The sequence below is a fragment of the Sinocyclocheilus anshuiensis genome, unplaced genomic scaffold (genome assembly GCF_001515605.1).
Source record: "Sinocyclocheilus anshuiensis isolate Anshui unplaced genomic scaffold, SAMN03320099.WGS_v1.1 scaffold375, whole genome shotgun sequence".
Taxonomy (NCBI): Eukaryota; Metazoa; Chordata; class Actinopteri; order Cypriniformes; family Cyprinidae; genus Sinocyclocheilus; species Sinocyclocheilus anshuiensis.
This window is the reverse complement of record NW_015549594.1, coordinates 939,581-966,380: the sequence shown is the minus strand read 5'-3', so window position 1 is coordinate 966,380 and position 26,800 is coordinate 939,581. Positions and strand designations below refer to the sequence as shown.

The 26,800-nt window shown below is 36.4% G+C and overlaps 1 protein-coding gene across 1 annotated transcript in view; it reads right to left on the bottom strand.

The window, feature by feature from the left end:
• Positions 1 to 26,800, bottom strand: part of LOC107658306 (ras/Rap GTPase-activating protein SynGAP-like) — a 56,051-nt gene that overhangs the window by 12,532 nt on the left and 16,719 nt on the right. The window contains exons 2-3 of the mRNA XM_016446839.1: positions 7,861 to 7,988; positions 6,912 to 7,038 (exon numbers count right to left, since the gene is read on the bottom strand). Of these exons, the coding sequence (XP_016302325.1) occupies positions 6,912 to 7,038; positions 7,861 to 7,988 (255 nt within the window). The remainder of the gene's footprint in view (positions 1 to 6,911; positions 7,039 to 7,860; positions 7,989 to 26,800) is intronic.

Here is a 26,800-nt window from a genome sequence, read left to right as displayed (position 1 = left end):
ATGTACTTACACACTTCCTTTCCACTTATATATGAAACCCTTACACCTACATGCACAATAGAGCAATTGTATGTGACGACCGCATTTTAGACGATGCTATTTCAAGGTATTCAGAGTCACAAAGCAAGTTTCAGGCCTAACAGTGTAAAAAATCCTGTCAGATGGGGGCAGGGCAAAGGACAACAAAGATTGAATGACGCCAAGCAGGGGTTTACATCCAAACAATCTTTTCCATGACAAATCAGCCTACTTCAATATGCTTTAGGACTCTCAAATCCCAAGGGAGTTTGATTGATATTTATAATTGAAAACTCATGGCAATGGCACTCATGTGTTTTCTTTTTGGCATGCAAAACTACTGGAAGGTCTCTTGACAGAAAGGTCTCAGAAAGCAATCTCTGCATTTTCATAGTTTATTTGTAGTCTTATTAATGCTCTCTGTAATCTAGCCTTTCCATACATATACATAGTAAAATCTAATAAATACATTATTTTTATTGCAGAATAGTTGCTTTTATACACCCACATACAACAGTATTGCTATACATCACTAAAATGGCCTATTATACTTTCTATGTAAAGATGGAAAATAAAATAGGAACATCAGATTCTCTTATTAATTATTAACTGATTAATTCAATGGAAGCATCCCTCTCCACTTTAATACATGAGCACAATAGGATAGATGACATTAAAAGGGCAAATAAATAAATAACAGCAGTGGACGCCAGGAGGGGTGACCGTTAATGAAGGATAGGGGGGCAGGCAAGCGGAAGAATCGATGCTTTCTTCTACTTAATGCTAAAGGCACGATGACAACGAGCCATTGTTAATCTAAATTAGGCTTTAATTAAACCGGACAAAGGAAAACGTCCACGTTTAAAACCAGAGCCCTGAAAAATGAGGAAAGGGAATCCTTCCGAATCCGGTTCCATGAACGATTCTTTTAGTATCCTACTTCAAATTTAATTCATTTATTTTTCTTTATAAAAAATTATCGATTAAAGTAACACGAGATTTAAGTACAACACAAACAGCAACAATTCTTGGTTTAAAACACGACAATATAAATAATTGCACGCGTTTCAATTAGCAACAAATCCGAATGATTCATTTAGTGTATCATATTTTGATTCACTAAAATGAACCGTCTCAAAAGAATAATTTGCACGGGAATCGGTCTACTTCGGTTGGGCTGCGCTTTAGGAGTCGGTTCTTTATAGTGGTGAATCAAAGAGTCATTCCTGGGGAATCGGACTACACTAGTCACGCTGTATGTTTCAGACACTAGATTCAGAGTATTTTAATTTTGATTTCCTCCGAAACGGCGCGAAACACAAGTTTAGGAAACGTACACGTCATGAAATTAAGAAGAACAGTTTATCAATTCCAAACAGAACCGTTTCAACTTCAGACAACATACACACTACATCATCATATGGCTGTATTAGTATTTGAAATAACACTGTAACACTAATAACAACACTATAATACTACTTAGTAGTAGACCAAAGTCTCAAATGTGTACGTAACGTAATATCAATTAAAACTCCCACAACTAAGTTACTGCCGTGTGGCTCCACAACCGTTGAAGCGATGCGAAAAACATACCTATAAACTCCATGGCTGATATCGATCCCGCAATCAGTTATAGTCACATCCCTCCGCAAATACAAAACGAAACGATCCCACAGAGCAGATGATTTGAGCCGAGCCGGTGTTTAGTGAGTGAAGTCTCTCACACCCCTTCACACAGTCGATACACTGAGGAATGCAGTAAAGCCTGAGCTCGATCCAGTCAGTCTCAGACAAACCCACTCCGCTTTTCTCTCTGTCAGTCTATTGAAAAGAGCACAACAATGGATGTCCTCTCCGAGGATCCTTTTATCTACAGACGATTGCACACTGTCCATCTTCAGACATTACATTACCAGGAAAATTTATCCAATAAATCAAGCACGTTGACAAGCTAAATCCCTTGTTTTGAAGGTATTTCACCCAAAATGAAAGTTCAGTCATTTACTGGCAATTATCTCGTTCTACCGATGAAAAAGCCAAATAGGCTTTGAATATGATGGTTACCAGAAAAAAGGAAGAAATAAATAAAACTATGGCTTTAATACAGACGTGCCAATGACTCAATATAGTAGGCTACAGATCCTGCTAAATAATATACAGAACAGAAATATAAAAATATGGCTGCACTATTTCATTCATTGTGTAACACTGAAGAAAGACATTCACCTGTTGCATGCGTGAGAAAGAACAGGAAACCCTCACTGCTGCAGAACAATAGTGAGGCAGCTGGATGTACAACTCAATTTATTTTTCTGAGCGTTAGCATAGTTTTATTTAAGATAAATCATTAAATAGAACGGAAGTCATGAGAAAGCAGTACAATACTGTATGTTTACATTTTCTGAATATGATGCAATACAGAAAACGAATAGTTTACATTTAGGATTTAAGTTTTGTTTCAGTGTAAACAAAATTTGTTTGCAGTGTTAAAATGCTATAGATTATCATTTAACTATCTTCTGGGACCCGCTGTTGAAATCAATGAAGTAATGCTTATTTTTCCACTTAACATGGGTTGAAGCTACATATAACAGCAGCTCACACTGTGAAATGTATCATAGCAACAAGTCTGGCAAGGAAATATTTGTAATTTCAATCTCCCAGCATGCCAAAGTCACACAATATGGTCACTGCCGACTGACAACATGCTGTTTTAGATCAAATTTTGCAATCTTCAGGTATTTGATCTGTAGTTTTCCCCTAATTCTTAGATATTTAGTGATACAAATACTGCAACATTGCAAAAAATAAAATATGAGACACTATAGAATCTGAATGTTGCAGAAATGCATACTTAACAGTCAACAATTTTTAATGTTATTCACACAACCAAGCCAATTCAGTAAATCATAGCTGGATTACACTTTATTATAGAGTGCAAGATGGTTGCTCTGAGAGGAACAGACTAAAGCTTCTGTCTTCTAGCGCACTGAAAAAGCTTTTATAGAGGTCAAAGCAATTGCACTGCAAGCTCATAACTATGTATTTAGAGTTACTTTATAGGGGAGTCTGCGAGGTGGAGGAATATTACAGGATGACAGAGGAAAGCTCTGAGATTAACATATCAGAATTTCAGCCTTCTAACTAGCTAGGAAAACATTGAGACAGTTAAATCATATCGCTGTATTTTGAAAATGTGAAATTTTGTAACCCTAAAAGCAATTTGCAATTTTGCAGTTTTACACTTCTCTAAAATTCACCCCAAAACAACATATGCATAAACATCATTAATTTTTGGAAACAGTGGCTTCCTAAAAACATATTTAAGGAGAAAAATCCAAAATGCAACTTCAGATGAAGGTCTCAAGATGACAATCACAATTCAGTATACAATAAGTGCCAGAAAAAAGACCAGTTGCAGTACAAATATTACAATGATTTTCATCTAAAATTCAAGATGCAGAGAAACTGAAAATTACACTGCAGCATCCAAAAGGCCAAAGCAAACAAGTAGAATTATGTGCATCTATAATGCACTGAGAAAACTGTAGGAAAGAGCTGATAATAATAACTCCTATAATGGCCATCCAGATAGATCTGATACATATAGCCTTGAACTTTGTTCCTTCTTCCAACGAGCATAACAACAACATTCTGCTATCAACACTCTAGTAGCAGTTTTTCTTGCCCTAAATATGCCAGGAAGTTCTTTTGATCTGCCTCGCCCACCACGTAAAATGTGAATTTCTCAGGACAGCATGCCCCATGACACTGCTCTCTGAACTATTTTCATCCTTTTTTTATTTGTTTCAACAAAACACTAAAATATGTTGCACAAAGACCTCAGGGGGGAAACACAGACTTGGGGACCGATATTAGTGGATTCTGTAAGGCTGAGTCATCTTCCTCACCTCAACATGTATAAATAGCAAAATCAATTGGACATATTCTTTAGTGCAACAATAGAATGAGACGCATTTCATCTACCAAAATAGATCTCCATTATTCTATTTTAGTCTCGATTAAATGCTTCATTACTACTAGCAAAGAGGTTAAAGAGAACGTTGCCATTTCAAATATTGCATTTTTAGGGATAGTTAACCTAAAAATGAAAATTGCCATCATTTACTCATACTCATTTAGTTCCTAATGTGTATGACTTACGTTTTCTGTGGAAAACAATAGAAGACATTTAAAAAAAATGTCTCAGAGCCAAAGGGTTTAATGTTATTTTTGACCTCTTTCATTTTATGGACAAAAACAGCTGAAACATTCTTAAAAATATCTTATTTTGTGTTCAGCAGAAGAATCTGATCTTTTAAACCAGATTTTGTGTGGAAGGAACATCCACAATTCAAACCTAATTGCAAGTACATAAATAGCTCCGTTTGCTATGTGAGAGAAGTCAGAACCTCATTGTCTTGACAACCGTGAGAAAGACGGAGCTGGAGCTTCAATAAGTGATACATCTCTCCTCATTGCAACAACAGAAAAAAAAAATATGTATGATTCACAGATCGAAAGCATACAAACTGAAAACCACATATGATCTCACTAAATTCTTTGTGGCTGTGCATCTAACGGCCTCTAGAGACTCAGCCTGTTCTGAATGGCCATAGAAATCCTGGACTCTCCTTCACCACCCTGGCTGCGGAGTGTCTCATTGTCGAACAGAGCGAACATTAACATATAAATAACCCTCTTCTTCTTCTCTGAATCTGTGGCGGTGCAGCTTAGGAGGGTCTGGAGAATGAATGACTCTCTTAGTCACAGAGATTTGTGCATTTCTCTGACTGCTGCCTTTAGCAACCAGCCCACTGGGTCAGTGTCCGCACCCCCGCACGTACTGGCACTGAATGCGAGACTAGTCAGAGGGCAGCTTCAGTTATTGCCCCACCTAGGCCTGGGAGGGAACGAAACGCTGTCCGGAGAGAAAGAGAGAGCGAAAACTAACAAAGTAACAACAGTGAGTTTTGTTCTGCAAAATTACATTCCTCTATACTCCTTCTCGCACAAGCTTGCCCGGCCCACAGAGGTCGCGAGATCAAACGTACCCAAACATAATGAATCATTATGAGAAAAAGGTGTGGATATGGAGAGGTGAATCAGATGATTAACCTGTTTTCAGAACAACTTGAACTTTGAAAATTCTGGATAGGGAGCGTCCCATCTGTGTCAGTTTGGATTAAAGGGATAGTTCACCCAAAAATTAACATTTTGTCATCATTAACATATCCTCTTGCCATTAAAAGCTTGTTTAACTTTCTTCTGTTGAACACAAAATAAGACATTTTGAAAATTACCCTTGTTTGTTCATATAATGAAACTCATTGGGGTCCAGTGTTGTTTTGGACCCCATTGACTTTCATTATATGAACAAAAGCAGACAATTTTCTTTTCAAAATATCTTATTTTATGTTTCACAGAAGCCAGTCAGTCATACAAGTTAGTAACAACGTGAGAGTGTATAAACTCTGAAAAAAAGCAAGACTAAACAGTCTCATGTTGTAACAATGAGGGCGGTGTGTATATATGCGAATAATTATGCATTTGATACAAAACTGATCTTTGTTTTGTGAAATATTTTGCAGTTTATAGCATGCATAGTTCCGCCCCCAATCTGGCGTTTTTCAAAGCCCAGCCTGTGGTGTTGCGGTTAAATCCACTGCTTTGTTATCCTGATCCTTCGTGCTTGTGGCAGTGGATTCAGGAGTAATGGCTCCGATGTTTCAAATGCACCTTACTGATGTGATTTCATTCATGATTCACCTAATGCTCTGCCTGCTAGCACACAAATCCGTATGCTATAAGCTGCAGTGTGAGCGTGCTTGCTTAACAACATGTTAAAGCTACAGAAAATGCTAAAAGAGTGCCATTTGATCTCCTGGTATAAGCTTCATCTTTGAAACCCTATAGACAGAGCAAAAAAGCTTCTGTCCGAAGTAACTAGAGGTCCTGCTACTGTTTGAATCAGCAATTCAAAACCTTTTGAACAATGGTCTTTCCAATTGTTAATGATTACTGGATAAGGATGATTAAAATCATTTTAAAGAGACTGCAAAACAGAAGTTTCTAGTGGATAAAAAAATTAGTCTGAGGCTGAGCATAACTAGAAATAAATATACTTATAAAAATTAAACTGATACATAAAAAAATAAATCATGGCTTAAGCTGACAACTAGTTTGATTTTATATCTGATAACTGATAAATATCTGATATTAAATCTCTATACTATTTTTGTACATAAATTAAAAATTATATTTTTTAATGCTACAGTGAACATTGGGCACAATATTAATAGCAAATCTAAAAAAAACATATTTAGCAGTATTATTAATAAATTATTAAGTCAATAATTACTTAAAGTGCTACAGTGAATATTGGCATCACAATATTGACTAAAAATCTGAAAGAAACTTTATTTGATAAAAATGACATTTAACAGTATTATTACATTTTTAATAGCTTCAACTGATAATTATTTTTATACATGGCTGATATTAAAAGTCTACATTATTCTTGCACCCCAAACATAAAAATGTAAACTATTTGAAATGTTACAGTACATTTTGACAATATTAATTAAAAACATGAAATAATCTTTATTTGATATATAATTTTTAACTATTTAACAAATTATTAATGTTATTAAATGTTACTGTTAAATTAAAAATAAACTTTGAGTGTTATATAATCTAAAAAGTAAAAATAGATGGAATTAAGAATGACAAACAAAAAAATAAACATCACTAATATTATCTGATAACCCCATCAAAACTTTCTAATATATTCAAGTTTCCTCTTGAATACTCCTGTGTTTATTTTGCCAGACAGAGAGCATAAATAGTAGTTTTGCTATCATAACAGAAACACCACATACTGTAAATCTTACCTAACATGGAGGTTCCCTCTGGTGGATACTCTGGGAACTGTCCTTCAGAGGGCACACTAACTGTCCTTCTCAGGCTGCGAACCTTTGATGAGGATGCTGTGGGGCTTTCACGGACCTCAGATGGCATCTGGGAACAAGTCAGAGGTCAGTGGGTGGAGGTCACAGGGGTACACATTCTAACAGTGGGCCAGAAAGCCCCTTTTCCTGACAGCGCTACTAATTAACTAACCGTTTAAACGAATCTGAAAGCAATCCGTCAATCAGAAACTATTTCAATAAATTAAGTGAATTGATTATTCTCTTTCATAACCTCAAGATGAAAGTTGGTTTGCTTGCACAGCAAGAGTAATGTGCTGGAACTCGTTAAAAAAAGAGAACAAATCATTAAACTGTGCAAAATGAGTCTCTTTTAACTATCAAGACCAATTTGGATGGGACTAGTTTTCCTTAAAGGGATAGTTCACACAAAATAGTTCACCCTCAAGTTGTTCCAAACCTGCATGAATTTCTATCTTCTGCTAAACACAAAAGAAGATATTTTCAAAAATGTTGCTAACCAAAGTTTCTGGTCCCCTTTGACTTCTATCAACAGTTTTTACCAACATTCTTTAAAATATCTTCTTTTTAGTTCTGCAGAAAAACAACAACATGAGAGTGAGTAAATGACGACGGAATTTTCATTTCTCAAAAACAACTGACCCTGTAAGGAGGTCAGGTAAATTTACTTTGTGATTTTATTCGAATCACACACGTAACTGTCTGGAAAACTAATCCCATCCAAATCAAAATTACATCCGCAAACGACGCATTTAACCCTCACAAGGGGAAATGTACAACAAAGCACAAACATCATCTGCGTGTCTTCATTTAACTGTCCTTCGCTCTCCATTCTGATGGAGAGGAAGAGAGAAGAATGAGGGGATAAAGCACAGGGAAGGAGCGCTCTTACCTCTTCCTCCTTGTTGAGCAGGATGAGCTGGCTATCGGTCAGGATGCAGTACTTCCTCTCCCAAGCGCAGGGCTCCGTGAACGGCGACTGGCCGCAGGAGAAGCGGTGGCTGGGCGGCCCCTTCACATCTGTGCACAGGGGACAGAAAAAACACCTCAGAATGGGTTGCCACAAAAAAGGACCACCACAAAAACAGGCTCTCTTCATGTCAGCTATGATTCTCTTCAGACTAAAACTATTATATATTATTAACTTTTAATGAGACTTCCAAAATATGCGGCTACATATTCCCCTCACAGCTTGCAGAAATAGACAAGGGCCCTCAGAGAGGCACAGACTCTCTTCTCTTCTTTATTTAATCACCAGTTCACCTCACAAAAATAGACTCTGGACAATGATGCTGCTCGTAAGAAAATGAGTCACGCTGGACTCATTAAACGCTGCTTTGAGCAATTTCTGCATCACTAGCAGCATCAAATGGATTTGTAAAAATAACAACGGTCTCCACAACTGTCCTCCACTGTTAGGACAAACAGCTAGTGCGGTCTCAAATGTATCTCATTGGCAGAAAGCTGCTTTCAGCATTTCTGATTGGATAATACAATGCTGCAATTACATTCATAAATGTGTCAGGTAACAAAAAAAAATCAAGTATATATAAAATACTACACTACTGTTCAAAGGTTTGGGGTTGGTTTTAAAAATATTCTGTAATGCTTTTTAAAAAAAAGTATATTATGCTCACCAAGGCAGCATTTATTTTGCATTTGTTTAAAAAAAAGTAACAGTAAAACAATAAAGCTGAATTTTTAGTATCCATAACTCATAAATCATTCTAATATGCTGATTTGGTGCTCAAGAAATATTTCTTATTATTAACGCTGAAGACAGTTTTGCGGCTTAATATTTTTATGGCAACTGATGCATTTTTTCAAGATTATTTGATTTAAAAAAAGAAAATCCAAAAGAACAGCATTTATTTTAAATGGAATCTTTTTCTTTACATCGTTAATGAATTTAATGTACCCCTTCTGAACTAAACTATGAACTTATAAAAATTAATTTATTAAAATAATTTGAACAATTACTGACCGCACACTTTCACTATTTGACTTTTGAGTAAAACAGAATATTCAACCAGAAAAAAGCAATGCAAAATTGTATTTATTCTAAATGAGAGTTTATCTATTGGTAATTGACTGGACTGAGAAAAGCGGACTTCGGCGGGTGGCTGGGAAGGGTTGAAAAAGAAAAAGGGATTGGTGATGTCACATTGTGATTAAAAGATTGCAAAGACTCTTTTTTCGAAATAACTTGCACAATAAGTTATAAACTTTGATTTCACTTTTGAACAGCTGTAATTGAACTGTATGGTGTTCTGCACACTGCTGCCTGTAGAGGACAGTGTTATACTAGTTTACAGTGTTGCTCATGTGCTCAAGCAATCCACCTTTTTCACAGGATTCAATCTCAGTGGGAGAAAATGACACCAGGAAGCTCATAATTCTTTGCATCTCTCTCAGAGCAAACAAACAAACCCTGTTAGGGGAAACATCTGCTTTTTGAAAGCAAGAACTGAGGGATTCGATGCGTTCTAGGTCACCTTCAGAGCGACACTGAGTGTATTTTGGGAACGATCACATATCAACATACCAACGAGTGGAAGCACTTGTCAGAAAACATTACTGACAAAAAGCCTGGTGGTCCTCCTTGTCTATTAATTGATCATTTAGACCTTCGCTAAGCTTCATTAATCAGTTCTGGCTGACAGTTTTGCTGTACGGTTGACCAGACCGAGACACAGAAAGAACATGTCAGGACTCAAGGTCAGAGGTCAGCCCGCCCTGATGTCACTCTGGATCAGCCGACTGGGCCAATAGTGGCAGCACTTCAGTTTTTCCCAGGACTCATGACTAAATTAACACCACACAGACGCAGAAGAAAGTGACGCAATGTGTCTCAAGAGGACGGGTGACTGCTGCATCCCCGCTCAGTTTATTGAACGCAGTCATCTTGCCCACGACTTTTCCACATAAGCTATCAGCCTAAAGCAATGCTATGACGAAAATTCACAAGGGGGAAAGAAAAAAAACATTAGTTCTTTGAACAATGTGAGATGAGGAGATGAGTGGACAGAGAACTGATAGAAAGATTCAGAAAGAGAGCCAACTGATCAAAATAAAGACCTAGAAAAAAAATACACTGCGAATAGAGCTTGGTGGTCTTATTTATGTTTGATATAAATTAGGTATTTTTTCAGTAAAGTATTTCAGTAATATAGCACAAGTTGCTATAGATTCAAAATGTTTATTGTAAAAATGAAAAAAAAAAAAAGTTAAAAATAAAGCAACAATTATTTAATAATTAAAAAAATATATATTTTTTATTATTTTATTCAGCAAGGATGCAATATTTGATCAAAATGTCGGTAAAGACATCTGTTACATTTCTATTTCGGACAAATGCTGAACTTTCTATACTATTCTATATCTTGAAAAGATGTTTCATGGTTTCCACAAACATATGAAACTGTTTTTTAACATTTGATAATAAGACGACATTTTTGAGCACCAAATCAGCATATCAGAATGATTTCTGAAGGATCATGTGACCCTGAAGACTGGAGCAATGGCTGCTGAAAATTCCACTTTGCCATCACAGAAATAAATTACATTTTGAAATGTATTAAAATATAAAACAATTTTAATTAGTAATAATATTATTTCACAATATTCAGTGGCTTTACTGTATTTTCAAATAAATACAGTTTGGGACTAAAACCAATTCCAAACTTCTGAACACTAGTGCATTTGAACAATAACATTATATACAAATTGAAGAAATACATTATTTTTTTTTAATTATGAATCAAATCAAACATAGAATAGGTTTAGAAATGAATCAAACTTACCAAATCATTTAAATGTTGTTTTTGCTAATAAATCTTAAACCAGAAATGCTATTAAGATTCACTTGGCTCTCTGTACACTTACATTTTATGGAAAAAGCAGCTTGGACAAACTGCTCCTTTTATTTTCCATGGAAAAAGTCAAATGAGTCATGAATGACATGAGGTTGATTAAATGATGACAGACATATACTTTTGAGGTGAATTATCTCTTTAATTTAAAGCCATTCACAGTGTTGATTATATTATATCACCAGACATTGATCATCATGAATACCTTGTGACTACTGGTAATATCACCCAGCCCTAGGTGTGAGCAAAAGAGTTCAGGAGAGATCGAGCTCAACACTGACAACGACACAAACGGTTCTTCTATTTACTGCTCTGCAAACAAGCATACAACTGTGCAAACAGACATGCTTTAATGGGTGTTTGGATAAGTGCTGGAAGGCAAACGAGGGAGACTGGCGGTGCTCCACTCAAAACGGCTGCGGAAAGATGGAGGTGAAATGTGTGGGAGTGAAGGGAGCCGGTCCAATCTAAAGCCTGTCTGTTTGAGACGACAGCTCGCGCTTAGCAGCACAGTGGCAGCATATAACATATGGACGGGTGAGATAAAGTGACTTCTCCAGAGATCTCATAAGCCATTAAGATACGTGTGAAGCTGTTGGGAAAGCAGGTGACAACTCCATCTGATGGAACACAATATCTTCCATAATTATCTACGCATACTGAGACTCTCCAGGCACGAGAGATTTGAAAATAACCCTGTTCAATAACACCAATATTTGCATTACAAATGTGTAAATTGTGCGCTGCTAGCATCTGAATTTCAAAAATAGTTGTCTATTTTAATCTCTGTGTATCAGTGTTATTTAAACCTCATCAACCAGCATCATCCACTGACTGTCAATGCAGCGACGAAGGAGATTTATTTCAGGAATTTTAATTGCATCCCGTACAGATTCACTGCCTCGGCGTTCACCTGCGCCTGTTCATACCAGCTATGTGCAAATCACGGCTTCTCTCTGGGGAGAGTAAAAGGCCAGTGAACAGTGAGAATCACAGATATCTCTCAAAACCAGCAGATGGAACAGCCTCTCAAAGCCCTTTATTCTTGCCATTGGAAAGAACTCAACAGTGTTTTCAGAGCTGAGAATTCTCACTGAACTAGTCTTGATTGCATATGGGAGGCTATACACTGCAGATTCATTTATTTGACTTAATTTGCAGGAATGCTATGCAGAATTATGACAACTATTTAAAAGCTTTAGAAAACCTTGGATAAACTAATTCTCTGGTAAAATGCAACATACAGGGTTGCCACCTTTTTTGAAGCTAAGTATTTCTATACTCTTTCTAGTTGTTCATGATTGCACAATTATTTTTTACAGTAATTGAATAGAGGTTGTTCCATTTGCATTTTGGGTACCAATTATTTGAATTAATAGATTTTAAAGAAATATATTTATTGGCATACAAAAAGAATCAAAAGAGACTTTAATTGCAGCTCAGTGAGGATTCAGCTTCCTGAGGCTCCGTGTACAGCATCAACTTTACATGATTTTTAACACTATATTAATTTTTTAATGAAATTTTAAGGCCTGGTAATTTATATTTTTACAAAATCCATTAATATTTTAGGTTTTCCATGATTATGGGAAACCTGAATGTAAGCTCCATTAACAACATCTTGGGCACATTGCCAATTATTACAGAAAAAAATTTAATTAAAATTAAATTACAAAATAAAAACAAATGTAATCAAATAAAAACAATGTAATCTTTAAAGGTGTCTAAACCAGCACTTTGCAGTCTCAGCAAACTTTTAAGGGGGCCTCGAGACGACATGAATTATTTTAAATAAGACATTAAATTAAGCATTACACAAGCATTAAATTAAGTTAAAACAACTAAAAATCAAGCAATTTCTTTCTTTCTTTCTGGATGAACCAGGGTTAAAGTTATTTAAAAAATGGATATAAGAAAATATCACTTTTAGACCTGGAAATGTCATGTAAATTAATTAAATTGTCCATGTGCTTTTTCTAGAAAAAATTCTAATTATGTCTGGTCTGAATCCTTTTAAATTAAAGGGGTCATATGATGCGATTGAAATTTTTCCTTTCTCTTTGGAGTGTTACAAGCTCTTGGTGCATAAAGAAGATCTGTAAAGTTGCAAAGACTAAAGTCTCAAATCCAAAGAGATATTCTTTATAAACGTTAAGAGTCAGCCACGCCTACCTAAAACGGCTCATTCTAACACGGCCCCACATGTCTACGTCACGATGTGGGAAGATTTGCATAACACCACCCAAACGCACTGTGTGATTCGTTGTGAAAGCGAAACTACTTTGTTTGGCCTTCCAGAAGAGGACGATATCTGCTTCGTCATGCCTGGAGCTGATCCGTGCTGGTTGCTGAGTAAATACTATACCTTTGGATCCAGATCGGCTTTCACCGTGGACGAAGCGTGCTTGATGTATTCGGCCAATCACAACGCACTGGATAGCTGGCCAATCAGAGCACACCTCACTTTTTCAGACCGATGAGCTTTGTAAAAATCGACGTGTTTCAGAAAGGCGGGGCATAGAGGAGAAACAATAATGTACAGTATGTGGAAAATAATGTGTTTTTTTAACCTTAAACCACATAAACACATTTCATTACACCAAATACACAAAATAATGTTCTTTTTAGCAGCATCATATGACCCCTTTAAGACTTTAAGACTTCTCTGTGTGGATGAATGTACTGTAGATTGGCAAAGTAACAGCAAAACAAACTAGAGAGTCTCTAGTCCACTGAGAAGGCAAAACATTTAACACTTGCTCAGGAACCTAATTACTGTGATCTCCTGCTAAATATATCAGCGGTATATAAAGCCCCCCTCCCTGAGGTGTTCGGGCAAGGGAACATTTAGTTAAGTGTGAGTATGTCATCTGAAATCTAGCGTGAAAATCACATCTGTCCTGACAAAGTCCTTCAAAAAGTCCTGTTACATAACCTCTGCAGAAACTCATTTTAACATGAATGTTATTTCTGCAGAGTTCAGCGTGTCCATCATCCTCAACTGAACTCATCTTTCACTCCAAATATCCTCTAGATTGAAGCGCAGCGTCAGCAATGACAGCGTACACGCAAAGGATGTTACCTAACATGCTCTGCGAGGGGGAAAAAACAGATACTAATCAAACCCTGAAATGACAGAAAGGTCGGTTAAAATGTCAAGAGACAAGGGGATGAATAAACCCACACAAAAAGGTAGTATCTCTCGCTAAATAAATGTATTGCTATAGTATTTCATAAGAAAGACTTGAAAAATGTACCAGAAAGAACAAACACTCATTTCTCTGGAAGGGAAATGCAACCACAGAACCAAAGGCTAGATATCAGGTGACCTCTGTGGGGAAACGAAAATGACAGACACAAATGAAGCCACCCCTTCCGATGGGGATGTGCAAAACTAAATATTTTTAAGATGACTAGAGAGTTGTCTGAAAGACTAGTCGTCTAATCTGTGTTAAGGAAGCCCTGTAAAATAAGGCTGGTTTCAGGTTTACCTGACCCCAATTGGACAAGCTTCTTAGGGGAGGCATATTCTAGCTGCTACAAGAAGTGCAAAGGAATGGAACAATGGTCTCAAGACTTTTGAAAAGTATGGACTACTTTTAACTTGACACACAATATTAAAAATGCAACACTTGGAATGTAAAAATAAAGATGTGAGACATGGTGCAACAGCCAAAAAACATCTGTAAAAATGTGTATGGCTGAAGCAGTGTTGCTTAACAGTAAGTCAAAGACACTAATAATAATAATAATAATTACAATAATATTTATAAATATAATAGATTTATACAATTTATACATTATTATTATTATTATTAATAATAATAACGTATACATAACTACATAACTACATTATGACATTATAATTAATATTACTATTTGGAAAGTACAAAACACCACTGATGATGATGATGATAATAATAATAATAATGATGATGTTATTTTAAGGCTATTTATAAATATAGGTTGTATTGTTATTATTATTATTATTATATTTGTATTATTATTATAATAGCATATTTATTTATTCATTTAGGGACACTATAAAATATAACCTTAGCTGACATAAAACATCTAATCTGCACCACTAGAAGGCTTTAAAAAACCATAATTAAAAAAATAAAAAAAAATTATTACATATACATACATATATGTGTGTGTCAAACAATTATTAAACATTCAAGTTTTCAAACATTACACATAACATTTACACATTTTGTAAATCAAAAAATGAATTGATAATTAAAAAAAAAAAAAAAAGTGAACATCATACAGCTTCTGTGCTGATAATTTTGGCCTTGAAGATACACATTGAGCTGTGAGGGCAATTCTTTTAACAGCAGTGAGCCGTGGTGTGTAGAGAGACACCTGGGCTCCAGAAAGGGTGTAATAAGACTGTAACCGTGTGGGTGTCCTAGACATGGTCCTACGTGCGCCCATATGTTTGTTTGTGCAGCAGCACAGCTTGAAAACAATTACTGCAGGGTGGCTGCCAGCTGATCCCAAGAGCTGCCAGTTTGTGACCCCGTAATGGAGCTGGAGCCCACAAATAGCGCTCACCCAAGAGGTCAGCAAAGGTTCAGACAGACTAGCAGGAAGTGAGCATGCATGTGTTAGATTAAAGCTCCATGTGTGATACAGGATGATAATGTGATATCATCATGTTTGTGAAACATCTGAGGTAATATTTAATCAATAAGGCATGTGTGGACTATCTATGCGAGTAAAAAAGGTAAAACAGATGAGTCAAGCCAGTGTTGCATCAGCATGTTTGAGTAACTTGGCATACAGATATGTCACAAGCAGATCAAACATCTGAGAGGAGCATGTGCATGACACTGACTGGGACAGGCCTAATGTACATCTCTATGATCACAGACACCCACTGAGGCCCAGACCGGCCTTGCATGTGTCCGATGAAGGGTAATCCTAACCCCTGCAGCCCTGCCTGGAATGTCTTCAACTGAAGGAGAGGTCATACCACCTGTCCGGGATGAGGTTTCAGACGAGGGAATGCCTGGGACCGCTAATCACTGCCAACACAGAGAAAACTCAACCGGCTCCTGCTTTTAAAACACCACTTTGCCAAGAAACTAAACTCTCCTCAACCAAACAAACACTCCTTGCAATTTCATTCAGTGGTATAACCCTAGAAAAAGTTCACCTAAAACACCATTTATTTACCCTGATGTTGCTGCAAAACCCATGACTTTCATTCTTCTGTGGAACATAAAAAGAAAATGCCATATGAATAAATGTAAATGGGAATGTGTGCAATCAAGCTCCAAAACTTGAAAAAGCACAATAAAATTGGCCCATATGTCTCATCTACTATATTCCAAGTCATCTGGAGTTAAACATTAGGTTAGTATGACAGACATATAGACCAAAAAAGTCATTTTTTATTAAAAATCTTCCTCTAAGCTAAATTAAATATGGGAAACTGAGATGGTTTGACATCATTTTAGAGTAAAATAATCATGTTGCAGTTTGTGTTGTATGATTTATAATAGATGTTAATTCAACACTAAGTATCAATTAAGCTAAATACAGGGTTTCTACAGACATGAACAAGTTAAATTTAAGACCTTTTTAATACCACCTTATATGAAATTTAAGACCTAACCCTGTAATGGAAGTACACATTATATCACATACATGTAATATTTAATGTGTTTAACGTAAAAAGAAAACAAAATATCATCACTGTCATAAATTATATTTATTACTAAGATATACAGTGAACTTTTCATATCAGAAGACAATATTCCATTCAAAATATCCCCACAAAAGCACCGCATCACCAAGATTTTTGGTGGTGCAAACAATTTATTCTGAAGCAATATTTTCATCAGTGTTCTATCAGCTTTTACATACTTAAATCTGCATACTTTTATTTACCTTTACAAAGGCCTATTCTTACAAAAGCATAATGTTTTAATATATTAAACATAAAACATTGAATACTGATATTTGAAATGATTTAAATAATAAAAAGCTACTTTAAATGTGAAATTAAAACCACCAGTAGGTGGCAGCAAGTCACTGTTAATAAGTGAGTCATTGCGATTGACATGAATCATTTAAATGTTTGATTCATTCAGGAACAAAACACCATGTTGCTCAGAGACTCAAAACAGCACTGTGGCTTTGTTTGGAATTATTTTTGTTGTCGAAATAGTGCAAAAACAGGCAATATGGTGTCTAAAACGTAAGTCTCTTAATTAATTTCTAGTTTATTGAACTGTTGTAAAAAAAATCAATATCACATTTGTAATCAGTCATTTTCGGAGAAAAAAAAAATGGACTCTTCATGTGAAATTGATTAACTATATGAAGTGGTATAAATATATACAGTACATTTTCTGCCCCCATGTCTTGAATTTGTGATCATTGTAAATTTATTTTAATAGACTGAATCATGCAGTAGAAAAAAAAAAAGCGCGCACTAATCTAGACTTCACATAATGCATGCGTGCACTCTGTCGGTGTTTTGAATGTTTTTTTGCGTCGTGAGAATATTCAGCAAAATAGCTGACTTGTCATGGTGTTACTTAACTATATCATGTTATGAATAAACTAAACATTTTGAATTTTTACGTGTTTCTTTATGTGTGCTGTTATGCTCATTTGTTCTAAAGTCTCTCACAAAGAGACCGTGAACAGCGCGACCTTGATACCAGAAATGCACTATCCATTATCAATCGCCATTTACATTGAATGTAGGCTAATAAAATTAGAAGAATCATTCTCGCGTTTCAATGCTTCGCTGGTTATTTTTTGTCACTTATTTTTTAATCAAAGGCTATTTGTCCGGTCGGGCAAGTGTAAAAAAAGAAAAGAAAATTAAAATAAAAAATTAAACTAGCTAGAAGGCTGATCAGCTGTAGCTCGACCTATATTATTATTATTATTATTATTATTGTGAACAATAAGAAGGTAGTTCGACTGTATTCTGCTACTGCGATTCTCTCTGATGATGCAGTAACTACTGCGGGGGAGAAAAAAAAATTATTCGGTCTGTCCAATGATCGTAAACAATCAATATATGGTCCGTCAGGCTGAAGATACACTCTAAAAAATGCTGGGTTGTTTTTTCAACCCAATTGCTGGGTTTAGACCGCTGGGTAAGGACGTTGGGTTGTTTTAACCCAATTTGGGTTGAAAACTGGTCTTGATCTATAACTCAGCGGTGCTGGGTTGGGAACACAGACGTGAAAGAGAGCACGCACGTCACGTTAACATCCGGACGACACCAGTGCGAGAAGCCGCCATTTTCTCAGCGTCTTCAGATGGAAGCGAGTGCGAGTGAAAGACGGTTTATGGTAAGTAAAGATTAAAAATGTAAAGTCCTCATTCATTGTTTGAGTCCGGTAGTATTTTGAGATTTCATGGAAGGCGGAAATGTTCTGAAAAGAGCTTATATTGAAAAATACACGGACTTCGCATCAGAAATAGTCTTAATGGCCTCTTTTACTGAATGGAAGAGGTGCTTTTAATATAAGGTTAGTGAGTGTCTTATGTCATATTTACATAAGATTTTACAATATTTACATTTTTTGAGGTGTTAAGAGAGGGTTATTAACATATTTACATGTTACAAATTTTTCGCTGTTAAATTGAATGTAGTTTCCTAAAGGAAACGGCGTTATGTAATAAAGACTAGCCTAATTATTTTGAGGCTGATGAAGTGATAATTGTTAAAAGTAATGTTTTGCATGTTATATTTCAGACTTGTTGAGCTTTGTGTCTTCATTGTGCCCGCGCCGGGAGTTAAAGACACAGAAGCCTTCTTGTGTGAGGAGGAGGCGATTTTCTCAGCTTCTTCAGAAGAGAGGGAAAGACGGTTAAGGCAAGAAAAGTTCATAATTCCATCATGTTATAATTTTTTTTTACTAAGAGTAAACATTTTTTTTCATTTTTGTAGATGTTGAAAGCCAGAGGCATAGAAGAGCATCATTCTTTTGAGATTGATGAGAGTTATTTTTAGAAAATAAATGTCTTGCATTGTCTCCTGCCTGTTTACTTCACATTTTGATGCAACAACAGTATGATTACGTGTTCATATTTTATGTAAACCATTGGTGGCTGTGTTTTTCATGGCAGAACTCAAACCTTTGGAGTTGTCTGATTTGGAGAGCCCCTCCACGTACATGAAAATTTGTGAGGTATGTGAATGTCATGTCTGTTTTAATGTTTCAGTAAAGAAGTAGCTTTCTGAAAGCTATATATTTATTTAAAAATATTACATGCCCTCACACTAGTGCTGCCATTACAGAGACATTAAACAACCACACAAAGTGGTTGAAATTATAAAACAGACTATTTACCTATCCTTACTGATGTGGATGCACCTCTATGAATGGTTGTATGAAACCAGCGAGAACACCATAATAGAAAGATCTCTGTCTTTTTATTGCCTTTGTTTCACTCTACAGCCTTATTTTTTTTTCTATCAATTTCAAGACATTCTGCAAGCTCAGCAAAAACAATTTCTTATTGTAATGCCACTCAATATAAAATCAATTGTCCTTGTTTTGTTAAATGGAACTGGTTCTGTTTAAGAGGGCTATTGATTCCTAACCCTACATTCAGTGTACATTAAAAGAATCAGATTACATCACTATTAAGCAGATACTCAAACATCCAGTCTATTGCGCGGTTTAGAAACATGAATTGGCTGATTATACTGGGATCTTTCACCCAAATGAGTCTTTTCATCACGTTGGACTTTCATTAGTTTCATATAAGTCCTAATGCCAAATTCCCACAGTGCTTGCCAGGTGTGTGCACACCCTAACACACAAACAGATTGCGAAGGAGAACAGAAGATGCTTTGTGTCGCTCAGCTGCGGAGGCTGTGGAGCGTCACCCTCCTGCCCTCTCATAAGCCAACCTACACAGCACCCAACCACCTGGTCTCCACAACAACCCTTAAACACAACAGCCCGTCCAATAACAATGCCTGAGCACAGAGGGAGGGGTGTGGCCACAGCAGGTTGACAATTCTTGTGGAAGAACACAAGGGTCAGCACAGGGAAAGTGTGTGTGATATAGTGTGTATGTAATACACTGTAAGAGAGAAAAGAGCGAGAAGGTGTGGTGCAGAAATGGCCCATATACCCCTGACTGATGGCTCATCTCATGTTATATAAATAGTCCATATGAAACTGTGAGAGAGCAAATGTTTTACCACTGTTACCACAAACTAATGGCAGAACTGAAAAAAAAAAATTCAGTTCAGCATATACATCATACAGCAGTGAGTGGTATGACAAATCTTTAATATATACATACACACACATATATATGTATGTAGTATGTATGCATGTATGTATATGTATGTATATATATGTATATATATATATATACACAGTATGTATATACAAATAATAAACTTTTAAAAATACACACAAGTAATAATAAAAAAATAGAAAAAATATCTATTTATGCCTATTTTTTTGTTAAGAATTGCATTATGCGTATACACATTTTTGATGCAAAACTGGGCATAGTCATTTGTAACCTGAATGGCTTCTGGTGCCATCGTCTTCTAGTTATTTTTAGCTGTATAAACAGCTCATTATGCTGCTCGATAATCCAAAGTGGTATTATCATATTTTCATAAACACACTGGTTTGTAGCACAAATAGTTTTACTGTTTACTGCACTTTGTTATTCTTTTATTTATCTATATACACAACAATGGATATTTTTTTTGGTTAAATCCAGTGAATTGTTTACTTCAATAAACTTAATAAATACACTTAGAAACCAAAAATATAAACCTATAATATAATATAATATAATATAATAATATAATATAAACTTATATCGGACTCTAATTTCTGACTGAATGAGCCATATATGAAGTCATTATAAAACAGACAAAATACACACACCTGAGTTGAATTTTCATTGCGCTTTCACAAGGCATATGTCCAGAAACAAATGCCATTACCATGGTACTGTATGTGTCCAAAAGCAGCAATACCATGGTATTTTTTGTGAGTTAAAAGCAGGGCAAAGTGCAGTACTCAAATTCTTGCAGATCATAAGAGATTCAGCGTAAGCCCACCACAGATGCATCCACAGCCATCTCACTCTGGGATGGCAATTCATAAGCCCTTCAAATTAGCAGCTTTAATTGGTGTCTGGGGAGTTTGGGGGAGTTGGGTCCACAGAGAGAGGAAATGACTGCAATTAACAGATTGGGCTATGATTGCAGCTCTGTGAGGATGCGTTTGTGGAGCTTCCAGCTGGAGGAACAAAGTGGGGATGCTTAGGGGAATTTGCGACTTTGTTTTGACACGGTTGGTTAAGGATGTGATGTGCTGGGACAGGTTAATCAGTAATCTAACAGGGACTGGTCCGGCCTGGGAGGAACGGCTGTTGACTGTGGGGCGAGGTGGGGCAGTGCTTTTGTCTTACCCATGATGACCTCAAACACGCCACCATAGAGAAATATAAACACTTTGCGACTTAAGACACTGCTCAGCCACACAAAAACTAGTAGGGATGCATGACATATCGGTAACATATTGGTCATCAAGCAAGATTAGAGATTTTATTTTTAACATACTGGATATTTGTCCACGCTCATTTACCAGATTTTTACGTTTAGGTGAGCTTTTCCACCATTTAACTCTCACTTAAAGGAATAGTTCATCGAAAAATAAAACATTTGTTAAACATTTTACATGGACTCCGGCCATCCAAGATGTAGATGAGTTTGTTTCTTTATCTAAACAGATTTGGAGGAATTTAGCATTACATCACTTGCTAACCAATGGATCCTCTGGAGTGAATGGGTGCCGTCAGAATAAGAGTCCAAACAGCTGATAAACGCATCACAATAATTCACAACAATAAACAACAATCAGTATAGTAAAATAATCACAACAATAATTTATCAGCTGTGTGATCTCTTATTCTGATGGCACCCAATTAAAGCAATGGATCCATTATGCAATGTTAAATTTATTTCTGTTTGTTCAAGAAAAACTCATCTACATCTTGGTTGGCCTGAGGGTGAGTAAATTTTCAGTTTTGGGTGAACTATTCCTTTAATGTTAATGTTTAAACACTAATTTGCAAAATATATAACATTTTTCATACTGTACATTATAATAACATGGCAAAATTTAATTATAGCATTTTAACTACTGATTTTATTTTTTAGTAATATATTTTAAAAGAATATTAATAGTATTAGTCAGAATTGTAAAAAGTGCATCCCATATAATATAAGTGATGTCAAATGATTAATCGCGATTAATCGCATCCAAAATAAAAGTTTTTGTTCAAATAATATATGTGTGTGTACTGTGTATATTTATTATGTATATATAAATACAAACACATGCATGTATATATTTAAGAAAAATATGTAATTTTATATATTAAATATATTTATATATCATATAAATTAGATGCATGTAAATACATGCAAATATTTTCAAAATATATACTGTATGTGTGTGTCTTTTTATACATAATAAATACACACAGTACACACACATATATTGAGTAAACAAAAACTTTTATTTTGGATGCGATTAATCGTTTGACAGCACTAAATAATAATATAATATAATATAATATAATATAATATAAACAAAAATGTAAGCATTCATATAATTTTGAAATCCAGGCCAGGCCAGTCAAACTCACCCAAAAAACACCTGCTGTTAAATGGATTCCCCTTTTCTTTAAATGATCATTAACTGCATTTAGAAATATAAAAGGTGCCCTTTCAGGTCATTTCCCTAAAGCAAAATTACACAAAATGCTTGCGAACAGCAGAATAAGGCTAGTGGGTCTGTGCCATCGAAGTGACAGGAGAGTGCTTCGTGTCATTCATAATTCACATCATCAGCGTCACAAGCCTTTTACCATCGTGCCACTCTAGCGAAGCAGCTCTGAGACGACACACCATCGTCTCTTTGCCCTTTAATCTGCACACTCAAACATCTTCCTCCTAAAATCGCAAAGGCTGGATTTGTTCAGTCAGTTGTAACTCCCTGTAAAAGCTAAAACACCACACTGCTCAGAAAGACACTACGCCCACAAAACATGCCCTCTGCCCAGCTGAGCCCCTCTAAATACATGCATACTGTTGAGGGATGAGTTACACAGGCAGGCACTGTTAGGACACTAGACCCAATAAACTGAATGTAATAATAACATTTCGACTTCATTTGTATTGGAATCACTTACATTATTGTGCAGTTCAGTCAATGTTTAAATTGACATTTATCAGGACTGAAAGCAATGTTAAAAAAAAAAAAACTGGTGAGGAAAATCAATTTCACTTCTTTATATTTGTGTGCAATTAGCTCATGGCTACGTGTTTTTTTACACTCATCAAACGTTATTGTTGCACAAGGAGGTCATGCATTTCTCACAGTCTGACATCTGTCATGTTAAATAATTCGCAGTGCTGGTATTCCTTTCCTCCATTGTTACAGACGTGACCGTGCAAGAGGCAGGGCACTAAGCGCATGCTCTTTTGTTCAAGTCACAAGAACGACAATCCGCCGCTGACAGACTTTGTTACATATTTAAATAAGCTGCCGTCAGCATGCCTGGAACATTTGCATATCTTTCCTTTTATCCCCCACTCCTGCATTAACTCCTGTGTATATGCTTCAAACCTAAAACCACTATTGTTTTATGATCCTGTCGTACTGTTTTAACAACAACTAATTAGACAACAAAGCCATTATTATTATTATTAACTAACTAAATAGCACTGATTAAATATTTACTATTATTATTATTATATACTAATACATTTAATAGAAAAAAATTAAATAATAATAACAACAATAATAATAATACGGTTGTTTTGAAAACGAAAGTATGATATTTTTCCATCTTTTTTCACTTGAATAAACATGTTAAAAATAAAAAACATTCCTTTTACTCTGAACAGTTGTTTCTTGGCATTGTTCAAGACCCAACAAAATTGTAAAAAAATGTGTAATAAATAAAGAATTAATAAAATAAATAAATAAATTGACAGTCTCTGTCTATATTCAAGCCAGTTGATTCTTCATTGGCAGCACTTTCCATCCTAAAGGATTAAGTGTCTTTACTGTTCCTGCTCGCTCTTGCTGTTAATGCACAATGACAAAGGTTTGTGTACCAACTCTTGTGGGAATATCTGCTCGACAGAACAAAGTTAAAGCACGACATTGGGACTGCAAATTCAGCAGCGCCCCATTTTCAGCTGCAGGTCTAAGACTAGCTGCTCTCCCCACCCACTGTGTTTCTGTCATGCTGGGGCATTCCTGGAGCAACCAGCCCATGACGAGAAGACCTAAATAGGAAACTGTGCTTACTAATGTGTCAGAAAGACCTAAATAGTACATTCTGCTTTAACACGGAAATTGGCTTTATTGAAGGTACAGTTCTGCCTTCCACAGGGTGCTTTCTCATGACTTTTGCAGACCACCTCTGCCCCAGCTTTTCAAAGGGTAATAAGGCTAAAAAGTGGCGAGCCCAGGGTCTTTGTTTGTACCCTTGCAGGAACATGTATTAGCATACAAAAAGAGGTGAGTGAGCTGCCTCCTACATTTCTAAAGGAATAGAGGAAAAAGTTGGACTTAGGAGGGGGTCAAACTCCTGCTGTCACCCCGAGGTTTGTTGACACAAACTCCAAGCCAACCCAGGGATCTGCATTCACACTTCCAAACTCGGTTGAATAGTGTTGAACCCAGAGGAGCCGAAAGCAATAATTACTTTATTAGAGCAAGTGAGGAGGCTGTGAGCTCAAAGGGAATGCTTTTGCTCGGTTTACCACTATATCAAATTTATGCATTTGCCTTTCCGTGCTAGCTAATTAGCATTTATGCTAATAGTAATGGGAAGTGGTCAGCGATAAGTTGGAAAGCAGGAAGGGGGAAGTGAATCTAAAAGAGGAAAAGGTGTTTACTCAGATAGTGAGATGCAGTATTCAATGTATTTCCATTTCACATGCAAATGCTAATGGGGTCAATGGAGAGGTCGGCAATAACAAAGCTTGCAATTTGATCATTTTTTCAAGGTTTCAAGGAAATTTTAACAATACAATAATATAAAATGTGTAAAATGTGTTTAAAAATATGCCATTTTTTCATGTAATGATTCAAAGATATATAACTTTCATATCACTTTTAGTAACCAAAATCCACAGGCTAAAATATAAACCATCCTGTTTCAGTGTAATATCACCTTAACTGATGTATACGCAACTCAATATGACTGGCTCAAACCCATGAACGCCTCATTGCGTTGTATCATTCTAAAGTTAGTCAAACCATTACTTACAGTACATGGGATGGCAGCTACACATCTGACAAAGTCAGTGCTCAACCAACCCAACAACTGAACCAAATTTTAAACAAATCATTGTGGAGACTGCGCTTAAAGGGATAGTTCAACCAAAAATGAAAATTCATCATTTACTCACCCTAAGGCGGCTTTACAGAGCTAAGTTAAGGCTGCTCTGTGCCTGCTCAAAATTCAGTGTAAAGATGGAATGCTGTAATAAAGCCAGACTAAATAATGCCTGCTCAGACCCACTTCAGCCCCTAGGAATCAGATGTAATTGGTGTGTAAGTGCATTCAAGACATTAAACTGTAAAGACGTAAACTTCAGAAGCACTTCTGTGCCACCCTTGCCATGCAAATTTGGCAACAGTTCTCATATCATTCCAAACTTGTATGAGTTACTTTCTTCTGTGCAACATAAAAGAAGATGTTTTGAGAAATGTCTCCGTGTTTCTATTGTCCATACAAAATAGTAGCCAAAACTGTTTGGTTGTCATCATACTTCAAACTATTTGGTGTTCCGCAGAAGAAAGTCACATAGTTTGGAACAACAACAGGGTTAAGTAAACAATGACAAAATTTATATTTTTAGTGAACCAACCCCTCAAGTAAGAAAACTTACACTGGTGTAATATTAAAACCATTTTGGACAAAGAAAAACTCAAGTTTTTAAACAAAATCTAGTCTAAGTGGTAGAGCAGTTGTGCCTTCAAACATTAATCGAATTTCCTACCGTCTTCTGAAAGTTCTCCAACAGCCGGCTCAGGTGAGGTATTTAAAATTTGGTTAATTCGTCTTGACATGGACAGCAGAATCCCTGAAAACATTTGAGAGCTCAGCCCCCGTCTGAGTGGTGGAGTCTCAGTACGAATTTCACTCCCCAGTTCAGATGTAGATCTTAAAAAAGGGGTCGAGCTGCGAGATAACCAGTCCCTCTGAAGATTAGGATGCTCCAGGAGGACACCGCAGTTGGTGACCCTCTGGGGGTCCGGGAGACTGTGGACCCTTGAGATAGGAGGATTGGATCGAGCCATACTGCTGCTGCTTCTGGACCATGTCAAGCTCTGTGTGCGCATGTCCCGTCCAGCCAGGTTCCTTCTGTCATGTGTGTCCAAGGGCTCCTCAGGGGCTGAATTTGAACGGTGCTTTAGCCAAGGCCTGCTGAGGAGACGCCAGCGACGAGCACTCTCTCTGCCAGACGAACAACGTGATGGATTCCTGTTTGACCCCGTTTGCTCCTCCAATGTGGCCTTCCGTGGTAAACTCATGGTTGACGAGGAGAGAAAAGCTAAAAAAGCTTAACAATATCAAGAAGCAGGAAGCCAAAATCAATTTCAGTCCATTGCAAATGCTAACAATTGCATCATAGTCTCATCTCGATGAGCTAGGCTGGATCTAACCAAGTTGTCCGAGCATAATACTCTAAATTTGATGCCTGACATAGCGGATAACACTGTCCCTGAGATCTCCTTGAAGAAACATGCTGAGCAAATGTCTCTCAGCGAAAGAGCAAGACATCCACTGGTGAGCCACCACTTCCTGGATTCTGGGTTGCTGCTAGGGTTTCTGGGAGGAAATAGGTGTCAGATATATGTGTGCGCAGAAACACTTTGCCTCACTATCCAATCAGCGCATGTGCTGATT